The sequence below is a fragment of the Ranitomeya variabilis genome, chromosome 3, assembly GCF_051348905.1.
Source record: "Ranitomeya variabilis isolate aRanVar5 chromosome 3, aRanVar5.hap1, whole genome shotgun sequence".
Taxonomy (NCBI): Eukaryota; Metazoa; Chordata; class Amphibia; order Anura; family Dendrobatidae; genus Ranitomeya; species Ranitomeya variabilis.
This window is the reverse complement of record NC_135234.1, coordinates 444,087,047-444,108,910: the sequence shown is the minus strand read 5'-3', so window position 1 is coordinate 444,108,910 and position 21,864 is coordinate 444,087,047. Positions and strand designations below refer to the sequence as shown.

At 45.2% G+C, this 21,864-nt stretch overlaps 1 protein-coding gene across 7 annotated transcripts in view; it reads right to left on the bottom strand.

Moving 5' to 3' along the window:
- GTF2I (general transcription factor IIi) overlaps nucleotides 1-21,864 on the bottom strand; it is a 151,275-nt gene that overhangs the window by 27,725 nt on the left and 101,686 nt on the right. For all 7 annotated transcript variants that reach the window (XM_077296473.1, XM_077296474.1, XM_077296469.1 and 4 more), the window contains one exon: nucleotides 21,224-21,282. In XM_077296473.1, coding sequence (XP_077152588.1) covers nucleotides 21,224-21,282 — 59 coding nt within the window. The remainder of the gene's footprint in view (nucleotides 1-21,223; nucleotides 21,283-21,864) is intronic.

Genomic DNA, 21,864 nt, shown 5'->3' with positions numbered 1-21,864 from the left:
TGGCACCCCAATTACCCTTGTTTCCTCCCGCATCCCAGCTCACCAACCGGCCAACTGACTGTGGGAAACCACAGATGGGTGAGTCTGCAGAACTCTTAACACATTCTAGTTCATGGGCATCAGAGGTCTTCTCCAAAGATTTCACAGAATCCAGAGAAGGAAAGCATCTGCACCGATGCCCAAAATGTTTTTCTGTTGGATCCAGGGCCGGATGAAGTAGGGTCCGAGCAGAATCCGGACCCTCGTAACCCTCGGGGGTGGAGGTGATCCTGATGAGACTCAGATACATGAGGCGCACGCGGACTGCATCCTGTGCTGTAAAGGCAGGAGGAGGAGGAGGAGGAGGAGGAGGGTGACTCTCAGGCCAAGGAGTGGGAGAACAGAGACGATGACAATGAGGATGTAGATTCCACTTGGGAGTAGCTCAGCAGAGGTGGAGGAGGAAGACAAGGAGGTTAAGTTGCGGCCTGCCACACAGACATGGAGTCATGCAACCATGACAAGCACCGCATCCTCAGCCACAACTCTGGCTGTGGCCAGCAGAGGTCATGAGTCTGCAGTTCGCAGGGGTGGCAAGGCTTGCCTAGCCTCTATCTTTTTTTGTGATCGCAAAGGATGACCCAACTCACGTTATCTGCCAAGTTTGAAAAACGACTCAATAGAGGCAAAAATTGCAATAATTTTACTACTACATGCATAAACCTGCACATGCGCGATCAACATGCGTTAGTCTGGTAATCTCACTGAGCAAAAATGAGGACTAGCGTGCCTCCCCAACCAACAGCTATCCCATCAACCTCATCTGCTGCTTCTTCTTCCTCTGTCACTGTGACAAGTGTTCTCACACAGGTGTCATGATCTCTGCAGGCAGAGATCATAGCAAGCCTATAGAGGGACAAAAGTCCAACTTATCTAGTAGTTGTCAGAAGCAGGAACAAGCACTGAGAGGCATCAGATAACATTGTTGACCGGCAAGAAACCACCAGAGAAATGAGCTTAAATAGCGACACCCACTACTGATGGAACCAGGTGAAACAGGAAAAAGGATGACAAGTCCAATTCCACAAGCGGCCACCGGGGGAGCCCAGAATCCAAATTCACAACAGTACCCCCCCCTCAAGGAGGGGGCACCGAACCCTCACCAGATCCACCAGGGCGACCAGGATGAGCCCTATGGAAGGCACGAACAAGATCAGAAGCATGAACATCAGATGCATTGACCCAAGAATTATCCTCCTGGCCGTAACCCTTCCAGTTGACCAGATACTGGAGTTTCCGTCTGGAAACACGAGAGTCCAAAATTTTCTCCACAACGTACTCCAACTCACCCTCAACCAACACCGGAGCAGGAGGCTCAACTGAAGGTACAACAGGTACCTCATACCTGCGCAATAACGACCGATGAAAAACGTTATGAATGGAAAAGGACGCAGGGAGGTCCAAACGGAAAGAAACAGGATTAAGAATCTCCAATATTCTATAAGGGCCGATGAACCGAGGTTTAAACTTAGGAGAAGAGACCCTCATAGGGACAAAACGAGAAGACAACCACACCAAATCTCCAACACAAAGCCGAGAACCAACACGACGATGACGGTTGGCAAAACGCTGAGTCTTCTCCTGGGACAACTTCAAATTGTCCATAACCTGCCCCCAGATGTGATGCAATCTCTCCACCACCGCATCCACTCCAGGACAATCCGAGGATTCCACCTGACCGGAGGAAAATCGAGGGTGAAACCCCGAATTACAGAAAAACGGGGACACCAAGGTGGAAGAACTGGCCCGATTATTGAGGGCGAACTCTGCCAATGGCAAAAAAGCAACCCAATCATCCTGGTCAGCAGAGACAAAACACCTCAGATATGTCTCAAGGGTCTGATTAGTCCGCTCGGTCTGGCCATTAGTCTGAGGGTGAAAAGCAGATGAAAAAGACAAATCTATGCCCATCCTAGCACAGAATGCCCGCCAAAATCTAGACACAAATTGGGTACCTCTGTCAGAAACAATATTCTCAGGAATACCGTGCAATCGGACAACATTCTGAAAAAACAGAGGAACCAACTCAGAAGAAGAAGGCAACTTGGGCAGAGGAACCAAATGGACCATTTTAGAGAAACGGTCACAGACCACCCAGATGACAGACATCTTCTGGGAAACAGGCAGATCTGAAATAAAATCCATCGAGATGTGTGTCCAAGGCCTCTTAGGAATAGGCAAGGGCAACAGCAGTCCGCTAGCCCGAGAACTACAAGACTTGGCCCGAGCACAAACGTCACATGACTGCACAAAGACTCGCACATCTCGTGACAGGGAAGGCCACCAGAAGGATCTTGCCACCAAATCCCTGGTACCAAAAATTCCGGGATGACCTGCCAATGCAGAAGAATGTACCTCAGAGATGACTCTGCTGGTCCAATCATCCGGAACAAACAGTCTATCAGGCGGACAACGATCCGGTCTATCCGCCTGAAACTCTTGCAAGGACCGCCGCAGATCAGGAGAAACGGCCGACAAAATTACTCCCTCCCTAAGGATACCTGTGGGTTCAGAATTACCAGGAGAGTCCGGGTCAAAACTCCTAGAAAGGGCATCTGCCTTAACATTCTTAGAACCCGGTAGGTATGACACCACAAAATTAAAGCGAGAAAAAAACAAAGACCAGCGCGCCTGTCTAGGATTCAGGCGTCTGGCAGTCTCAAGATAAATCAAATTTTTGTGGTCAGTCAATACCACCACCTGATGCCTAGCCCCCTCGAGCCAATGGCGCCACTCCTCAAACGCCCACTTCATGGCCAAAAGCTCCCGATTCCCAACATCATAATTCCGCTCTGCGGGCGAAAATTTGCGAGAAAAGAAGGCACAAGGCCTAATGACGGAGCAGTCGGAACCTTTCTGCGACAACACTGCCCCAGCTCCGATCTCCGAAGCGTCAACCTCAACCTGAAAAGGCAGATTCACATCAGGCTGACGCAACACAGGGGCAGAGGCAAAACGGCGCTTAAGCTCCTGAAAGGCCTCTACAGCATGAGGGGACCAATTAGCAACATCAGCGCCTTGTCTGGTCAAATCAGTCAGTGGTTTAACGACATCCGAAAAACCAGCAATAAATCGGCGGTAAAAGTTGGCAAAGCCCAAAAATCTCTGAAGACCCTTAAGAGAGGAGGGCTGAGTCCAGTCACAAATAGCTTGCACCTTGACGGGATCCATCTCAATGGAAGAGGGAGAAAAAATATACCCCAAAAAGGAAATTTTCTGGACCCCAAAAACGCACTTAGACCCCTTCACACATAAAGAATTAGACCGCAAAACCTGAAAAACTCTCCTGACCTGCTGGACATGAGAGTCCCAGTCATCAGAAAAAATCAGAATATCATCCAGATATATTATCATAAATTTATCCAGAAAATCGCGGAAAATATCATGCATAAAAGACTGGAAAACTGAAGGGGCATTAGAAAGACCAAAAGGCATGACCAAATACTCAAAGTGGCCCTCGGGCGTATTAAATGCGGTCTTCCACTCATCCCCCTGCCTGATCCGCACCAAATTATACGCCCCACGAAGATCAATTTTAGAGAACCACTTAGCACCCTCTATACGAGCAAACAAATCAGTAAGCAATGGCAATGGGTATTGATACTTAACAGTGATCTTATTCAGAAGCCGATAATCAATACATGGTCTCAAAGAGCCGTCTTTTTTTGAGACAAAGAAAAACCCAGCTCCCAAGGGAGAAGAAGATGGACGAATATGTCCCTTTTCCAAAGACTCCTTTATATATTCCCGCATAGCAGCATGTTCCGGCACAGACAAATTAAACAAACGACCCTTTGGATATTTACAACCCGGTATCAAATCTATGGCACAATCGCACTCACGGTGCGGAGGTAACGACCCAAGCTTGGGTTCGTCAAAGACGTCTTGATAATCAGAGAGGAACTCAGGGACTTCAGAGGGAATGGACGACGAAATAGAAACCAAAGGTACGTCCCCATGAATACCCTTACATCCCCAGCTCAACACAGACATTGCTCTCCAGTCCAAGACTGGGTTGTGAGACTGCAACCATGGCAATCCCAGTACCAAATCGTCATGTAAATTATACAGCACCAGGAAACGAATAATCTCCTGGTGATCCGGATTGATACGCATGGTTACTTGTGTCCAGTATTGTGGTTTATTATTAGCCAATGGGGTGGAGTCTATCCCCTTCAGAGGAATAAGAGTCTCCAAAGGCTCTAAATTAAAACCACAACGATTGGCAAAGGACCAATCCATAAGACTCAGAGCGGCGCCAGAGTCAACATAGGCGTCCGTGGCAATGGATGACAAAGAGCAAATCAGGGTTACAGACAAAATAAACTTAGACTGAATGGTGCCAATGGAAACAGACTTATCAAGCTTCTTTGTACGCCTAGAGCATGCTGATATAACATGAGTAGAATCCCCACAATAGAAACACAATCCATTCTTCCGTCTAAAATTCTGTCGCTCGCTCCTGGACAGAATTCTATCACACTGCATACTTTCTGGCGTCTTTTCCATAGACACCGCCAGATGGTGCACCGGTTTGCGCTCCCGCAGACGCCTATCAATCTGAATAGCCATTGTCATGGACTCATTCAGACCTGCAGGCAAAGGGAACCCCACCATAACATCCTTAACGGCATCAGAGAGACCTTCTCTGAAAGTTGCCGCCAAAGCGCACTCATTCCACTGAGTAAGCACAGACCATTTACGGAATTTTTGGCAGAAAACTTCAGCTTCGTCTTGCCCCTGAGATAGTGCCATCAAAGTTTTTTCTGCCTGAAGTTCCAAATGAGGTTCCTCATAAAGCAAGCCCAAGGCCAGAAAAAACGCATCCACATCGCGTAACGCAGGATCCCCTGCTGGCAATGAGAAGGCCCAATCTTGAGGGTCACCCCTGAGCAAGGAAATCACAATCCTAACCTGCTGAGCAGGGTCTCCAGCTGAACGAGACTTCAGGGACAAATAAAGCTTACAATTATTTCGGAAATTCTGGAAGCTAGCTCTATTCCCTGTGAAGAACTCCGGCAAAGGAATTCTCGGCTCAGATACCGGAGCATGTACCACAAAATCTTGTAAATTTTGTACTTTCGTGATGAGATTATTCAAACCCGCAGTTACACTCTGGAGATCCATTATTGTCAGGTGCACACAGAGCATACAGAGATTAGGAGGAGAGAGAGAAAAAAGACTGCAGCAAGGCAGACTGGAGAAAAAAAAAAAAAAAAAAAAAAATTCCAGCAGACTTCTTATAACTCTCCTTTCTCAACCTGGGTCTTTAACACTTTATTGGCCGGTCAAACTGTCATGATCTCTGCAGGCAGAGATCATAGCAAGCCTATAGAGGGACAAAAGTCCAACTTATCTAGTAGTTGTCAGAAGCAGGAACAAGCACTGAGAGGCATCAGATAACATTGTTGACCGGCAAGAAACCACCAGAGAAATGAGCTTAAATAGCGACACCCACTACTGATGGAACCAGGTGAAACAGGAAAAAGGATGACAAGTCCAATTCCACAAGCGGCCACCGGGGGAGCCCAGAATCCAAATTCACAACACACAGGTCTCTGGCCACAGGACCTCCACTTGTTTACCCCCTACAGTCGGGATGAGTGAGAGCCCGTCAGCTGTTATGGAAGTGGAGATGCCTGCAGTTTTTGTTTCACCGAGAACACCAATTCTTTCTCAATCCACCACAACATCTCCGCCTGCACCGCACTCACAAACCAACAGTTTGCCGTGTTCATCATACTCCACCCTCTCTCGGCACAGCAGCCAGCCCTCAGTTCCACAGTTGTGGTCACATAAAAGAATGTAAAAAGAATGTTTCCTCCTACACATACCAAAGCTAAGAGCTTGAACTCCACCATCTCCAATTTGTTGGCCATGGAAATGCTGCCTTTCCACCTGGTGGATACAGACAGTTTCCAAAAGCTGATGGCAGTCACAGTCCCTCAGTACCAGTCGCCCAGACACCATTACTTCTCTAAGAAAGCTGTGCCTGTGCTACACCAGCATGTTGCAGACATCACCCGTGTCCTGAAAAAATTTATGTCTGCCAGAGTGCATTTCACCACTGACACCCAGAGGAGCAAATATGGCCAGGGGCTTTACATCTCACTGACTGAGCACTGGGTGACTCTGGTTTCTGTGGCGGCAGGCGGGCAAGGGGCAGCTCCACAAGTCTTGGAGTCCCCAAGTCTTGTGAGACAAACCTCTGTATCCAATGCTTCCTTCATTGCTTCTGCCTCTACCTCCTCTAGGGCCTCCAAATGCATCCTCACCCTCTCCCTGAGACTCGCGTACCAACAGTGCAGAGAGAATCCCCCCACCTCTGTACTGCACAGCCAGGGCTCACCGCAATCAGGCAGTGTTTAAATTAATATGCCTTTAGAGATCGCAGTCACAAAGCTCAAGAGTTATGCACAGCTATCCAGGTCGAGTTTGAGCAATGGCTATCTCCAATGAACCTGGAGGCAGGGAAGGCCATGTGCAATAATGGTGCGAACCTGTTGTGGCCCTACGCCGGGGCAATCTCACACGTGCCTTGCATGGCTCATGTCCTCCACCTGGTGGTACAGTAATTTATCAGCCACTATCCCGGCCTGGATGCGCTGCTGCATAAAGCACGGTGCTGTGTGCTCACTTCCACCGTTTGCACACCGCTGGTCATCAACTTGCTTTGATACAGAGGTTTTGCGACCTACTAGTTAACCGTTTGATATGTGATGTGCCGACAAGGTGCAATTCCACTCTCCACATGTTGCAGCGATGAACCCTGGTGCAGTATGTACTTTTGCAAAGCCTGGGCAAACGGACATGGTGCAAATCACGCTTGCGGAGTGGGCACAGATGAATAACCTCTGCACCCTTCTGCACAGTTTTGAAATGGCTACTAAGATGATTAGCGCTGATGATGGCATCATCAGCATCACTTTTCCGGTCATCTATATGCTAGAGCACACTTTGAATAGTCTGCGGGAGGATGTGGTCTTCCCAGAGGAAGAGGTGGAAGCAGAGGAGGATGCGGAAGGGTTAACAATATCTCGAAGTTCCAGGACTGTCATCGCACAGGTGAGCACCATAAAAGAGTGGATTACAGCGATCGAGGGGGGCTCATGGTACCAGACAAACTGTTAGTAAAGGTGCAGGAGCCGAGGAACAAATGGAGGAGGACGATAAGGAAGAGGTGATTTGCGCACAACAGTCAGGAAATGAAGAGGATAATGATCCCCTTTCTGTTGTTCATGGTTGGTTGGAGGGGACATAGGAAGCAAGCTTGAGTGTTACCCAGCCACCAACACACCATGGACTTGGACCTCATGGAAGCGCCCGACACATGAACGCCTTCTTGCTGCACTTTCTGCTAGATGATGCAGGATTACAAATAGTGCTGACTTCTGGGTTGCCTCTCTGTTAGATCCACAGTGCAAGAACAAATTTTGCAAGATGCTTCCCCCCTGGAAAGGGACACACGCATGTTGGAGCATCGCAACACGATTCAAAACAATCTTGAGAGTGGTTTTCCCCAAGACAGCAGTGAAGCACACTGTGTGCATCACAATTATAGACATTCAACCCCGGGACTGTTGAGTCATCAACGCAAAAACATTAGCAGCAGCAGTGTAAGTGGCATAAGCAATTTCTGTGAGTCATTTCACACATTTTTTAGACCAGCCTGTGCACCAGCAGAACAGAGTACAAGTCTGACATGTTGAACAACCTGACAGGATGGTACAGGAATATCTCGAACTCAATATCAATGCAATCAGGGAGAATTTGGACCATTTTGCATTTTGGTCTTCAAAAATGGAAGAGTGGCCTAACGTCTTGGAAGTTTTGTCATGCCTGGCAGCCAGCGTTATCTCAGAACGTGTCTTCAGCACTGCTGGTGATGTCCTGACGTATAAGCGCATCCGGTTGTCCCCTGAAAGTGTAGACTGCCTCACTTTCATCAAGATGAACAAGTCATGGATCTCCAATGACTTTTGCACTCCAGTCGCAGACTGGACAGACTAGCAATGGTGTAGTTTTTAGTGTGATGCATTGATCTCGCGTTATTGCAGCATGCGACACATTTGTCTTGGCTTTTGTGCCTGCTGTTGCTACTGCTGCTCTTACAAACATTTTTTTGAAATGTGGAGACTCCAAGTTGGGTCTCCATCTAGTGGGTTACCTATAGTGGAAGGGGTGTCAGAGGCCCATTACACCATTTCTACTCTGGGGAAATTGATGCCACTTTTGTGGTGTGTGATAATTTTTAGAAATGTGGAGATTCCAAGTTGCATCTCCATCTGGTGGGTTGCCTGTAGTGGAAGGGGTGTCAGAGGCCCATTATACTATTTCTACTCTGGGGAAATTGATGCCACTTTAGTGGTCTGTGGCAAAAATTTTTTGGGTCTCCTTCATGTGTGTTGCCTGTAGCAGTAGGGCTCCTAGACCAGCAGGCCTGCACTTACTTTCAGTGTTACTATCCTTAAATTTTTCTACCAATAGTTGTCTACGAAACTGATGTTTTTAGCTGTTGTGGTACCTGAGTGTGGCTGAGCAAAAATACAGTTTGAGCTTGAGGTATCAGGGCTCCTAGCAAAGCAGGCTTACATCTGTCATTCACCCACCACGTCTTAATTTAAACTTAAATTAAAAAATATAAATGCTAGCCGAAACTTCATGATACCTCATGCATGTCCCATAACTAACTGCAGTTGTGCCATTGTCAAATTTATACTGTGGGCCAATTGATGCCACATTTCTTGTTGTCTGCCACTAATTTTTGGACTCCAAGATGGGTCTTCTTCATGTGTGTTGCCTGAATTTGGCAGGGCTCTCAGAGCACCAAGCCTACACCTGTCACTCATCCACTTGTTACTGATCAATGTTTCAGCTAGAAATGCTGGCCTAAGCCCTGTCCCATGCATCCATGCTGTGCAATTATACTATTTGTACTCTGGGTCAAATGATGTCACTTCTCCTTGTGTCTGCCCCTAATTTGAGCTGTTTGGGAAGCTTTTTGGCTCCACTGAAGGTGTTGTTTATGCGTTTGGTTTTCCCTCCCATTGAATTCAATGGGGTTCGGGTATGTTCAGCGAACATCGGGAACCGAACCTTGAAAGGTTCACTCATCTCTAGTGCTGAAAACAAATATGATGCTTAGATTTGTTGATTGGCTCTAATTTTCAAGATCCAGAGGAGATTGTAATTACTTATGACACCATTCATGCAGACTTATAGAAAAATTGTGTATTTATTATTGCATCATTATTGCATTGTTAGTTGCTAGTCTATTACGTCATCTATTTAAGTCTATTGAGCCTTCAGCATTCTATCATCTTCTATCATCAATCAAAAAAACTCAGCTCTGATGATGTAATCCTAATTACAGTTGCATCACCTACTTTTATAAATGCTCTCTGTGTAATGTATACAGTTTTAGGATTTGTTATCTCAGTTTCTTAGCATATTGACATGTTTCTATATGTTGTTTCAGATATGCCTCGTTCTTGCGTTAACAAAGCAGATAGTTTTTGCTACATAAATGAAGTCACTTTTGTGTAACAAAGGCAAAACTTGACTACCATGAAAAGGAAAGCCGACAACCTGTATTTTGGCTGGAGAATAGAAGATCAAGACGAGAGATGGGCACCACATATATGCTGCAATAGATGTGCATCACATCTTACCCAGTGGTTGCATGGGAAGAGGCAATCTGTGCTTTTGCAGGCCCAACAGAGCAAGGATAACATGTGAAGAGGGCCAACTAGTCCGGGGAAACAAACGCACCATCGACTAGTCAAAGGCCTTATTAGCATAGGAAAAGTGGATGCAAATACTGTTTTAACCCCTTAGTGACAGAGCCACTTTGGTACTTAAAGGGAACCTGTCACCACGTTTTTGGAAGATGGGATAAAAATAGCGTTAAATAGGGGCAGAGGTGGGCGTTACATTAGTGTGTTTGTTATGCGTTTATTACCCACCTAAGTTGCTGAAATACCTTTGCAAAGTCTCCGTTTTCGCCTGTCAATCAGGCTGGTCTGGTCAAAAGGGCGTCTTGTCTTCCCCCAGATTTTGCGTAGTTTTCCGTTGGTGGCGTAGTGGTGTGCGCATGCCCAAAGTCCTGAATCCTCTGCCAGGGGATTTAAAAGAGCGCGCTGTTCGTTTTCATTGGTGATCGGTGGGCGCGGCCATCTTCCTTTGGCCGCGCGTGCGCAGAAGCGGCGCTCTGCTGGCCGCGGCTTCAGGAAAATGGCCGCGGGATGCCGCGCGTGCGCAGATGGATATCGCGGCGGCCATTTTCCTGAAGCCGCGGCCAGCAGAGCGCCGCTTCTGCGCACGCGCGGCCAAAGGAAGATGGCCGCGCCCACCGATCACCAATGAAAACGAACAGCGCGCTCTTTTAAATCCCCTGGCAGAGGATTCGGGACCTTGGGCATGCGCACACCACTACGCCACCAACGGAAAACTACGCAAAATCTGGGGGAAGACAACGCCCTTTTGACCAGACCAGCCTGATTGACAGGCGAAAACGGAGACTTTGCAAAGGTATTTCGGCAACTTAGGTGGGTAATAAACGCATAACAAACACACTAATGTAATGCCCACCTCTGCCCCTATTTAACGCTATTTTTATCCCATCTTCCAAAAACGTGGTGACAGGTTCCCTTTAATGACCAGGCCAATTTTTACAATTCTGACCACTGTCACTTTATGAGGTTATAACTCTGGAACGCTTCAACGGATCCTGCTGATTCTGAGACTGTTTTTTCGTGACATATTGTACTTCATGTTAGTGGTAACATTTCTTTGATATTACTTGCGATTATTTACGAAAAAAATGGAAATATGGCAAAAAAAAATTAAATTTAGCAATTTTCAAACTTTGGATTTTTATGCCCTTAAATCAGAGAGATATGTCACAAAAAATAGTTAATAAATAACATTTCCCACATGTCTACTTTACATCAGCACAATTTTGGAACCAACATTTTTTTTTGTTAGGGAGTTATAAGGGTTAAAAGTTGACCAGCAATTTCTCATTTTTACAACACCATTTTTTTTTTAGGGACCACATCACATTTGAAGTCATTTTGAGGGGTCAATATGATAGAAAATAACCAAGTGTGACACCATTCTAAAAACTGCACCCCTCAAGGTGCTCAAAACCACATTCAAGAAGTTTATTAACCCTTTACGTGCTTCACAGGAACTGAAACAATGTGGAAGGCAAAAATGAACATTTAACTTTTTTTTGCAAACATTTTGCTTCAGAACCATTTTTTTTTATTTTCACAAGTGTAAAAACAGAAATGTAACCATAAATGTTGTTGTGCAATTTCTCCTGAATACGCCGATACCCCATATGTGGGGGTAAACCACTGTTTGGGCGCACCGCAGAGCTTGGAAGAGAAGGAGCGCCGTTTGACTTTTTCAATGCAGAATTGGCTGGAATTGAGATCGGATGCCATGTCACGTTTAGAGAGCCCCTGATGTGCCTAAACAGTGGAAACCCCCCACAAGTGACCCCATTTTGGAAACTAGACCCCTTAAGGAACTTATCTAGATGTGTGGTGAGCACTTTGAGCCCCCAAGTGCTTCACAGAAGTTTATAAAGTAGAGCCGTGAAAATAAAAAATCGCATTTGTTTACACAAAAATGATCTTTTCGCCCACAAATTCTTATTTTCACAAGGGTAACAGGAGAAATTAGACCACAAAAGTTGTTGTGCAATTTCTCCTGAGTATGTTGATACCCCATATGTGGGTGTAAACCACTGTTTGGGCACACCGCAGAGCTTAGAAGAGAAGGAGTGCCGTTATACTTTTTCAATGTAGAATTGGCTGGAATTGAGATTGGACGCCATGTCGCATTTGGAGAGCCCCTGATGTGCCTAAACAGTAGAAGCCCCCACAAGTGACCCCATTTTGGAAACTAGACCCCTTAAGGAACTTAACTAGATGTGTGGTGAGCACTTTAAACCCCCAGGTGCTTCTCAGAAGTTTATAACGTAGAGCCGTGTAAATAAAAAATCGCATTTTTTCTACAAAAATGATCTTTTTGCCCCAAAATTTTTATTTTCACAAGGGTAACAGGAGAAATTAGACCACAAAAGTTGTTGTGCAATTTCTCCTGAGTACATCGATACCCCATATGTGGGGGTAAACCACTGTTTGGGGGCACTGCAGAGCTTGGAAGAGAAGGAGTGCCGTTTTACTTTTTCGATGTAGAATTGGCTGGAATTGAGATCGGACGCCATGTCGCGTTTGGAGAGCCCCTGATGTGCCTAAACAGTGGAATCCCCCCACAAGTGACACCATTTTGGAAACCAGACCCCTTAAGGAACTTATCTAGATGTGTGGTGAGCACTTTAAACCCCCAGGTGCTTCACGGAAGGTTATAGCGTAGAGCCGTGAAAATAAAAAGTCGCATTTTTTTTCAAAAATGATTTTTGCCCCCAAATTTTTAATTTGACAAGGGTAACAGGAGAAATTAGACCACAAAAGTTGTGCAATTTCTCCTGAGTATGGCGATACCCCATATGTGGGGGTAAACCACTGTTTGGGCGCACTGCAGAGCTTGGAAGAGAAGGAGTGCCTTTTTACTTTTTCAATGTAGAATTGGCTGGAATTGAGATCGGACACCATGTCGCGTTTGGAGAGCCCCTGATGTGCCTAAACAGTAGAAACCCCCCACAAGTGACCCCATTTTGGAAACTAGACCACTTAAGGAACTTATCTAGATGTGTGTGGTGAGCATTTTAAACCCCAAGTTCTTCACAGAAATTTATAAAGTAGAGCTGTGAAAATAAAAAATCCTTTTTTTTTCCCTCAAAAATGATTTTTTAGCCTGCAATTTTTTATTTTCTCAAGGGTAACAGGAGAAATTGGACCCCAAAATTTATTGTGCAATTTATGCTGAGTAGGCCGATACCCCATATGTTGGGGTAAACCACTGTTTGGGCGCATGGCAGAGCTCGGAAGGGAAGGAGCGCCGTTTTGGAATGCAGACTTTGATAGAATGGTCTGCGGGCGTTATGTTGCGTTTGCAGAGCCCTTGATGTACCTAAACAGTAGAAACCCCCCACAAGTGACCCCATTTTAGAAACTAGACCCCCCCAAGGAACTTATCTAGATGTGTGGTGAGAACTTTGAATGCCCAACTGCTTCACAGAAGTTTATAATGCAGAGTCGTGATAATAAAAAATATTTTTTTTTTCCACAAAAAAGATTTTTTAGCCCCCAAGTTTTTATTTTCACAAGGGAACAAGAGAAATTAGACCCCAAGAGTTGTTGTACAATTTGTCCTGAGTACACTGATACCCCATGTGTGGGGGGGGACCACTGTTTGGGTGCACGGCAGAGCTCGGAAGGGAAGGAGCGCCGTTTTGGAATGCAGACTTTGATAGAATGGTCTGCGGGCGTTATGTTGCATTTGCAGAGCCCCTGATGTGCCTAAATAGTAGAAACCCCCAACAAGTGACCCCATTTTGGAAACTAGACCCCCCAGGGAACTTATCTAGATGTGTGGTGAGAACTTTGAATGCCCAAGTGCTTCACAGAAGTTTATAATGCAGAGTCGTGAAAATAAAAATAAAAATTTTTTTCCACAAAAAAGATTTTTTAGCCCCCAAGTTTTAATTTTCACAAGGGTAACAGGAGAAATTGGACCCCAAAAGTTGTTGTCCAATTTATCCCGAGTACGCTGATGCCCCATATGTGGGGGTAAACCACTGTTTGGGTGCACGGCAGAGCTCGGAAGGGAGGGAGCACCATTTGACTTTTTGAGCGCAAAATTGGCTGTGGCATTTAGAGACCCCCTGATGTACCTAAACAGTGGAAACCCCCCAAATCTAACTCCAACCCTAACCCCAACACACCCCTAAGGCTTCTTTCACACTTCCGTTGTTTGGCGTCAGTCAGCTCCGACATAGTGACGGATCCATCACAATTGTTGAGAAAACGGTTCTAACGGATCCGTTTTTTTGACGGATCCGTTACTTGGGGGTTGTCTGGGAAAAGTATCTACTTTTTGGAGCATGCGCAATTGAAAAAGCGGATTGGGGCGACGGATCCGCCGAAATGATGGTAACAACGGATTCGTCGCCCATTCTATGGAATGACGAACGTGACGGATCCGTCGCGAACCGCCATTTCGGCGCAGACAAAAAACGTTACAATGGCCGTCAATGTCTAGATGACGTCCGCCAAATCTCGACGGATCCGTCACATGGCGGATGGAACGGACGACCATCCGCCACAATCCGTCGCTAATGCATGTCTATGGGAAAATAGCGGAACCGCCAAAAAAAATGGCGTATCCGCTATTTGATGAAAATGGCGGGTTCAGACTGACGCCAAAAGACTGAAGTGTGAAAGAGGCCTAACCCTAATGCCAACCTGATCCATAATCCTAATCACAACCCTAAGGATAATCGCAACCCTAACCTCAAAACCATAACCCTAATCAGAACCCTAAATCCAACACACCCCTAATCCTAATCTCAACCCTAACCTCAAACCTAACCCTAATCCCAATACACCCCTAATCTCAACCCTACCCTTAACCCTAATCCCAAACCTAACCGTAATCCCAAACGTAACCCTAATGCCAACCCTAATCCAAACCCTAATCCCAACCCTAATCCTAGCCGCAACCCTAGTCCTAACTTTAGCCCCAACTCTAACTATAGCCCTAACTTTAGCCCCAACCCTAACCCTAAATTTAGCCCCAACCCTAACCCTAAATTTAGCTCCAACCCTAACCCTAAATTTAGCCCCAACCCTAGCCCTAACCCTAACCCTAGCCCTAACCCTAACCCTAGCCCTAACCCTAGCCCTAACCCTAACCCTAGCCCTAGCCCTAACCCTAGCCCTAGCCCTAACCCTAATTTTAGCCCCAACTCTTCTCTCCTGCCGGCCGGCAGATGGCAGCAGAGAGCGGGCGCACTGCGCATGCGCCCGTCATTTTCTTTTCATAGGAAGAAGCCGGCGGCCAGGAGAAGACACAGGAGGACCCAGGGACACCGGTAAGTATGATAGGGTCCCTGAATCCCCCTATTTCTCTGTCCTCTGATGTACGATCACATCAGAGGACAGAGAATTACACATCACTTTTTTTTTTTTTTTTTGCGGTCGCCGGTAAACAGGTAATTACCGGCGATCGCAAAACAGGGGTCGGTAAAAACCGACCCCGATCATGTTCTTTGGGGTCTCGGCTACCCCCAGCAGCCGAGACCCCAAAGATCTCCCAGGTGCCGGCCAGCAGGCGAACTGCGTGTGCGCCCGCCATTTTTAAGATGGCGGCGCCCATGGGGAGCCACGAGGAGCACCGGGGGAGACAGGTGAGTATCGGGGGGGCATCGGGGGCGACCGGGGACCCCATTTCTCTGTCCTCCGATGTGCGATCACATCGGAGGACAGAGAAATTAAATGGGAAATCGCGTTTTTTTAATTTTTTTTGCGATCGCCGGTAAACGGTTAATTACCGGCGATCGCAACTCGGGGGTCGGTAAAAAACCCCCGAATCATGTTCTCTGGGGTCTCGGCTACCCCCGGTAACCGAGACCCCAGAGAAAATCCGACTCTGGGGGGTGCTATTCACTTTTTCCACAGCGCCGTTAATTAACGGCGCTGTGGTTTAAGTACCCTTAGCGGCCGCCGTTAAAAGGCGTATCGGCGGTCGTTAAGGGGTTAAACATGGATGTAATTGAATAACATTATAAAGGCTGGCTAGGCAGGGAATTTAGTAACACATATGTGAATGCTGCTGGGTTGGAGGGCATGGGGAACCTGACATGTTCCCTTTAAATATTCAGGTTCATTAACCCTTTGGACTGAACGACTGAACTGCAGTTGTTCAATAATAAAACTAATCATCAAAGATACAAATTGCCTAATAATTGTGCATACAGTGTGTATATATATATATATATATATATATATATATATATATATATATGTTGCCTTATAGAGTACATATACACTGTGTTCCAAATTATTTTGCAAATAATATATCCTCATATTTTCTCTAAATTACCTATCTGAATTGCAGTCATTGTTATTTTCCAGTCATCTACTATTCTAGTATAATTGCAATGTTTTGGAAAAAAATGCCTATGAAAACAGTATATTTAAAAAAAAAAATAAACACTCAAAATGCATGTTCCAAATTATTATGCACAGCAGAGTTTAACCTTTTTTTTTATTTTGAACAAAAAAATAGTCAATTGTGAAGTTATAAGCATTATCAGCTTATTACAAAATGAAATCAAACAGTTTTCAAGTGAAAACTTTATTCTAGGTGATGTTACATTTGCACGTAGGACCCCTTGTTCGAAAGAAGCTTCTGAACTCTCTTGTCCATTGAATTTGTCAGTTTTTGGATGGTTTCTGCTTCAATTGTTTTGCATGTGGACAGAATACCCTTCCAGAGCTGTTGCTTAGATGTGAACTGCCTCCTGCCATCATAGACACTCCTTTTGATGATGCTCCAGAGGTTCTCAATGGGGTTGAGGTCAGGGGAAGATGGTGGCCACACCATAAGTTTGTCCTCTTTTATGCCCATAGCAGCCAGAGATGCAGATGTGTTTTTTGCAGCATGAGACGGTGCCTTATCATGCATGAAAATGATCTTGCTGCGGAAAGCACGATTCTTCCTCTTGAACCATGGCAGGAAGTGTTGTTTTAGAAACTCCACATAGATTATGGAGTTCATCTTTACCCCTTCAGGGATCATAAAGGGGCCGACAATCTCTCTCCCCATGATTCCAGCCCAAAACATTACTCCACCTCCTCCTTGTTGGCGCCTTAGCCGTGTTTTCATGGGGTGTCCATCAACCAGCCATCCTCCACTCCATCCATCTGGACCATCGAGCGTTGCACGACACTCATCGGTGAACAAAACAGTTTGGAAGTCAGTCTTCATGTATCGTTTGGCCCACTGGAGCCGTTTCTGCTTGTTGCAGTGGATAGAGGTGGTCGACAGGACCACTTACGCACAGCTGCAAACCTCTGAAGGACCCTGCATCTTCTTGTTCTGGGGACGTTGGAGGCACCAGCAGCTTCAAAAACTTGTCTGCTGCTATGACAAGGCATTTTTGCAGCTGCTCTTTTAACCTTATGCAATTGCCTGTTGGAAAGAGTCCTCAATGTTTCCTTATCAGCACGCACACTTGTGTGCTGGGAATCAGCTACGTACTTCTTGATTGTGCGATGATCATGATGAAGTGTCTTGGCAATGTTGATTGTAGTCATGCCTTGACCTAAATACTCCACAATTTGTTGCTTCTCAGCAGCCGACACATCCTTTTTCTTTCCCATTTTGGCAAAAAATATAGGCTGCTTAATAATGTGGAACAGCCTTCTTAAGCAGTCTTGCCTTTATTTAGACACACCCGCCAAACTAATTTGCACAGGTATCTGCAATTGCTTTCAGTGATATAAAGAGCCCTGACACACATCACCATCAAAGAGTTTAAATGACAAACAAAAAAATTCTAACCTTATCACTCCTAAACTCTATGTGCATAATAATTTGGAACACAGTGTATACCGGTGCTTTTCACAAAATTAGAATATCATCAAAAAGTTAATTTATTTCATTTCTTCAATACAGATGGGACGGCGCGAGGAGAGTGGCCACAGTGCTAGTGGTGAAGTAGATGGTGAAGGGTGGCGGCACCAGTCCTGAGGAGATGGCGAGCATGGCCACCGGGAGGGCTCTGCGTGCGCCCTCTGGCTCGTGTGCCACAGGTCGCAGCCACTGGCCTACAACATGTACAGGGGCTTCTCACAAAATTAGAATATCACCAAAAAGTTAATTTATTTCATTTCTTCAATACAAGAAGTGAAACTCATATACACTGTTCATAAAAATAAAGGGAACACCTAAACAACAGAATATAACTCCAAGTAAATCAAACTTCTGTGAAATCAAACTGTCCACTTAGGAAGCAACACTGACAATCAATTTGCCATGCTGTTGTGCAAATGGAATAGAAAACAGATGGAAATTATTGGCAATTATCAAGACACCCTCAATAAAGGAGTGGTTCTGCAGGTGGGGACCACAGACCACATCTCAGTACCAATGCTTTCTGGCTGATGTTTTGGTCACTTTTGAATGTTGGTTTTGCTTTTTCACTCATGGTAGCATGAGACGGACTCTACAACCCACACAAGTGGCTCAGGTAATGCAGCTCATCCAGGATGGCACATCAATGCGAGCTGTGTCAAGAAGGTTTGCTGTGTCAGCGTAGTGTCCAGAGGGTGGAGGCGCTACCAGGAGACAAGCCAGTACACCAGGAGATGTGAAGGGGGCCATAGGAGGGCAACAACCCAGCAGCAGGACCGCTACCTCCGCCTTTGTGCAAGGAGGAACAGGAGGAGCACTGCCAGAGCCCTGCAAAATGACCTCCAGCAGGCCACAAATGTGCATGTGTCTGCACAAACCGTTAGAAACTGACTCCATGAGGATGGTCTGAGTGCCCAACATCCACAGATTGTACAATCAGAGTGATCTATTTCAAGTGTTTATTTCTGTTAATGTTGATGATTATGGCTTACAGCCAATGAAATCCCGAAAGTCATTATCTCAGTAAATTAGAATGATTAATAAAAAACATCTGCAAAGGCTTCCTAAGCATTTAAAAATGTCCCTTATTCTGTTTCAGTAGGCTCCACAATCATGGGGAAGACTGCTGACTTGACAGATGTCCAGAAGGCAGTCAATGACACACTCCACAAGGAGGAGCCACAAAAAGGTAATTGCTAAAGAAAGCTGGCTGTTCAAAGAGGGTTGTATCCAAGCATATTAATGGAAAGTTGAGTGGAAGGAAAAAGTGTGGTAGAAATGTGGAGTGAGAAAAGCTCTGTTTTTGAGCCGAAACATTGTCAGTGTGGGCTATTAAATAAGCACTTTTTCATGTTTTACTGGTGCTGCCTCCATTTTTTATTTACTGTATATATGTATATAGATATCACATAGGAAATACTGAGACTACTGTATACATTACACAAGAGACATCAAGACTGCTGTATACATCATGTGGGATACACTGAGACTGGTGTATTCATTACATGGGATACAGTGAGACTGCTGTATATACATCACAAAGGAGACACTGAGACTGCAGTATACATCACAAGGAGACACCTAGACTGCAGTATATACATGACACAGGACACACTGAGGCTATTGTATATACATCACATAGGAAACACTGACACTGCTGTCTATACATCAAATAGGAAACACTGCTGCTGTATAAATCCTGTAGGCCGGAGTGCAGAGCACGCTAACTCGGCTCACAAACAGCATCCTGGCGCTTGCAATGGCAAGAGAAGAATGTTATCCAGCTTTACGTGCGCCACGTTAGCATTCATCAATGAATGATGCATGTGTGGCATCAACAAGAAAATTAAAGGGCTGGCAGCCCAATCACTGCAGCCTGCAGGGTATCTGCTTGACGTTTGACCAAATGACTTAGAGGGCCGTAAACAGCAAACTGTAATAATTATAGGGGATAACTCAGGAGACTCTTTGCATGGAACAAGACAACTACAGGACACAGTTTTATAAGTGGTAAAGTCTATATTATCACACGGTGATTCAAACAGGTGCAGAGAGAAACTCAAGTCCACAACACTTGGTGTAAATATTAAACGCAGCTTAGGCTACTTTCACACTAGCGTCGTGCACTGCACGTTGCTATGCGATGTTGCAGCGCACCGACGCATAGTGTGGAAGCGCCGCACAACGGGGGCAGCGGATGCTGTTTTACATAGCATCCGCTGCCCCATTGTGATGTGCGGGGAGGCGGGGTCGTAGTTCCGGCGGCGCATGCGTGGTCGGAAAAGACGCTATCGACGCACAAAAAAACGTTACATGTAACTTTTTTTGTGCCGCCGGTCCGACGCAACACGACACAACCGTCGCACGACGGTTGCGACGTGTGGCAATGCGTCGCACTGCGTCGCTAATAAAAGTCTATGGAGAAAAAACGCATCCTGCATTCACTTTTGCCGGATGCGTTTTTTCTGCAAAACGACGCATAGTGACGTGCAGTGCACGACGCTAGTGTGAAAGTAGCCTTAACTGTCTATAGTGAACTTCAGAGGAAAATGCAATAACGCAGAAAGTCTATGAAGCACAATTATTCTTGAGGATGCTTGACACAAATAAGTCCTTGTTTTAGTCCAAACACAGATAGCTATGCTTATAAGGCAGTTCATATAATATCTTAGCTCAACCAGGGAGGCCTGGGTAATAGTCTCAGGTTTCAGCTTACATGTCCAGCAAATGCAGATGGAAGTAAACACGAGCAGCAGATGAAGGAGGATTACTGGAAACTGGTGTATGCAGCAGGAACTTAGAGCAGAGTAGCAGGATAACCACACAGATTCACAGGAGCAGGTATATAGCCAGGGAGCCACCAGGGTCAGGAGCTGGATGCAAGGCAGAATACTCTAGCACAGACTGAAGGCTGGGGTGGAGTTTTATAGCAGGAAGACACAGTGCACATGAGACCAAAGACGCCATCTTGGAAAAGGGCAGTAATGCACAAAAGGTAATAAAAAATGTTCAGAGTCCTGACACAAACTGGCCATAGGTTCCCCAACCCTATTATAACATTTACCTGTAACATGTTTGTCTATAATTTTCTTTCTAACCTGAGACGACTCTCTCTTTAACTTGTTTTGGTCCATGTTCAGTGTGGTACATACCATGATACCAAACAGCACTTTGACTACTTTTCACCTTTGAAATAGGCAGACTGACTGATTACAAGTTTGTAGCCACCTGTGTTGCTAACTACACGACACGCCTGAGTTTAACATGCCTTTATGGTCAAATTATTTTCATTCTTTTCTAGAGGTACCATCATTTTTGGTCAGGAAATTTTCATTATTTTTTTTTATTAATTTTCTGTTGAATCACAGTTTAAAAGCAATACCTGATTTTCATCAGGTGATATTCAGTAAATTTAAATATTTTTTTCTGAAAAAAATGTTTGTTTTATTGATTTTTTTTGGGGGGAGGAGGTTTCTTTTTTTTGGCATTAAATTGCATTGAGCCTTAGAAGATGTGGTAGCTTTTAACAATCATAGGTCCATATGAGGGAAGGGTTAACAAATATGAAAACACATAACTTTGCAATCACACAGAGAAAGACAAATGCATTCATGCAAGATTTCCTTACCTTCCACATTGATTTTACTGACAAGCTCAGGAGGCAGGTAAGGTACTACAAGCTGTAGCCTGTTATTGGAAAACAGCATGGCCATTAAATGCAAACAAGAAATTTACAAATAAAATATTTACAATATTTTATTTGGGAAGAAATTAGCAGCATCACATAGGGGAGACACCTTGATTCCAACAATGGATCACTTACTGGGCTGCTTGCTGCAGTTTTTATAGAATCACAGTTTTATCTCCCACAAATCTACCAGTTCTCTGAATGCTGAGCTCTTTATAACCTTGTCCACACCACTGATTGGCAGCTCTCTGAGCGCACTGTGCATAGGCAGAAAGATGCAGATAAATGGTGGGGGCGGGTTTATACAGAGCTCATGAATATGGAGCATTACATGGAAACAAATTTACTAGTCCTCTAGTGAAAATCTCCAGGTTATAAAATGGTGATTTTATCAAAACTACAGCAAGCAGTCTAGTAAGTGATACATCGCTGCAATGAGAGTCTATGTCTCTACAAAGACATACAAAATAAAGATTAGATAGCAAAAACCTGTTGACAGAATTCCTAAAACCAGTAATATGTGAAAGCATAAAACCTGAAGTAAAGATATCCTAATGTGACAGGGGACAGTACAGTTAAAG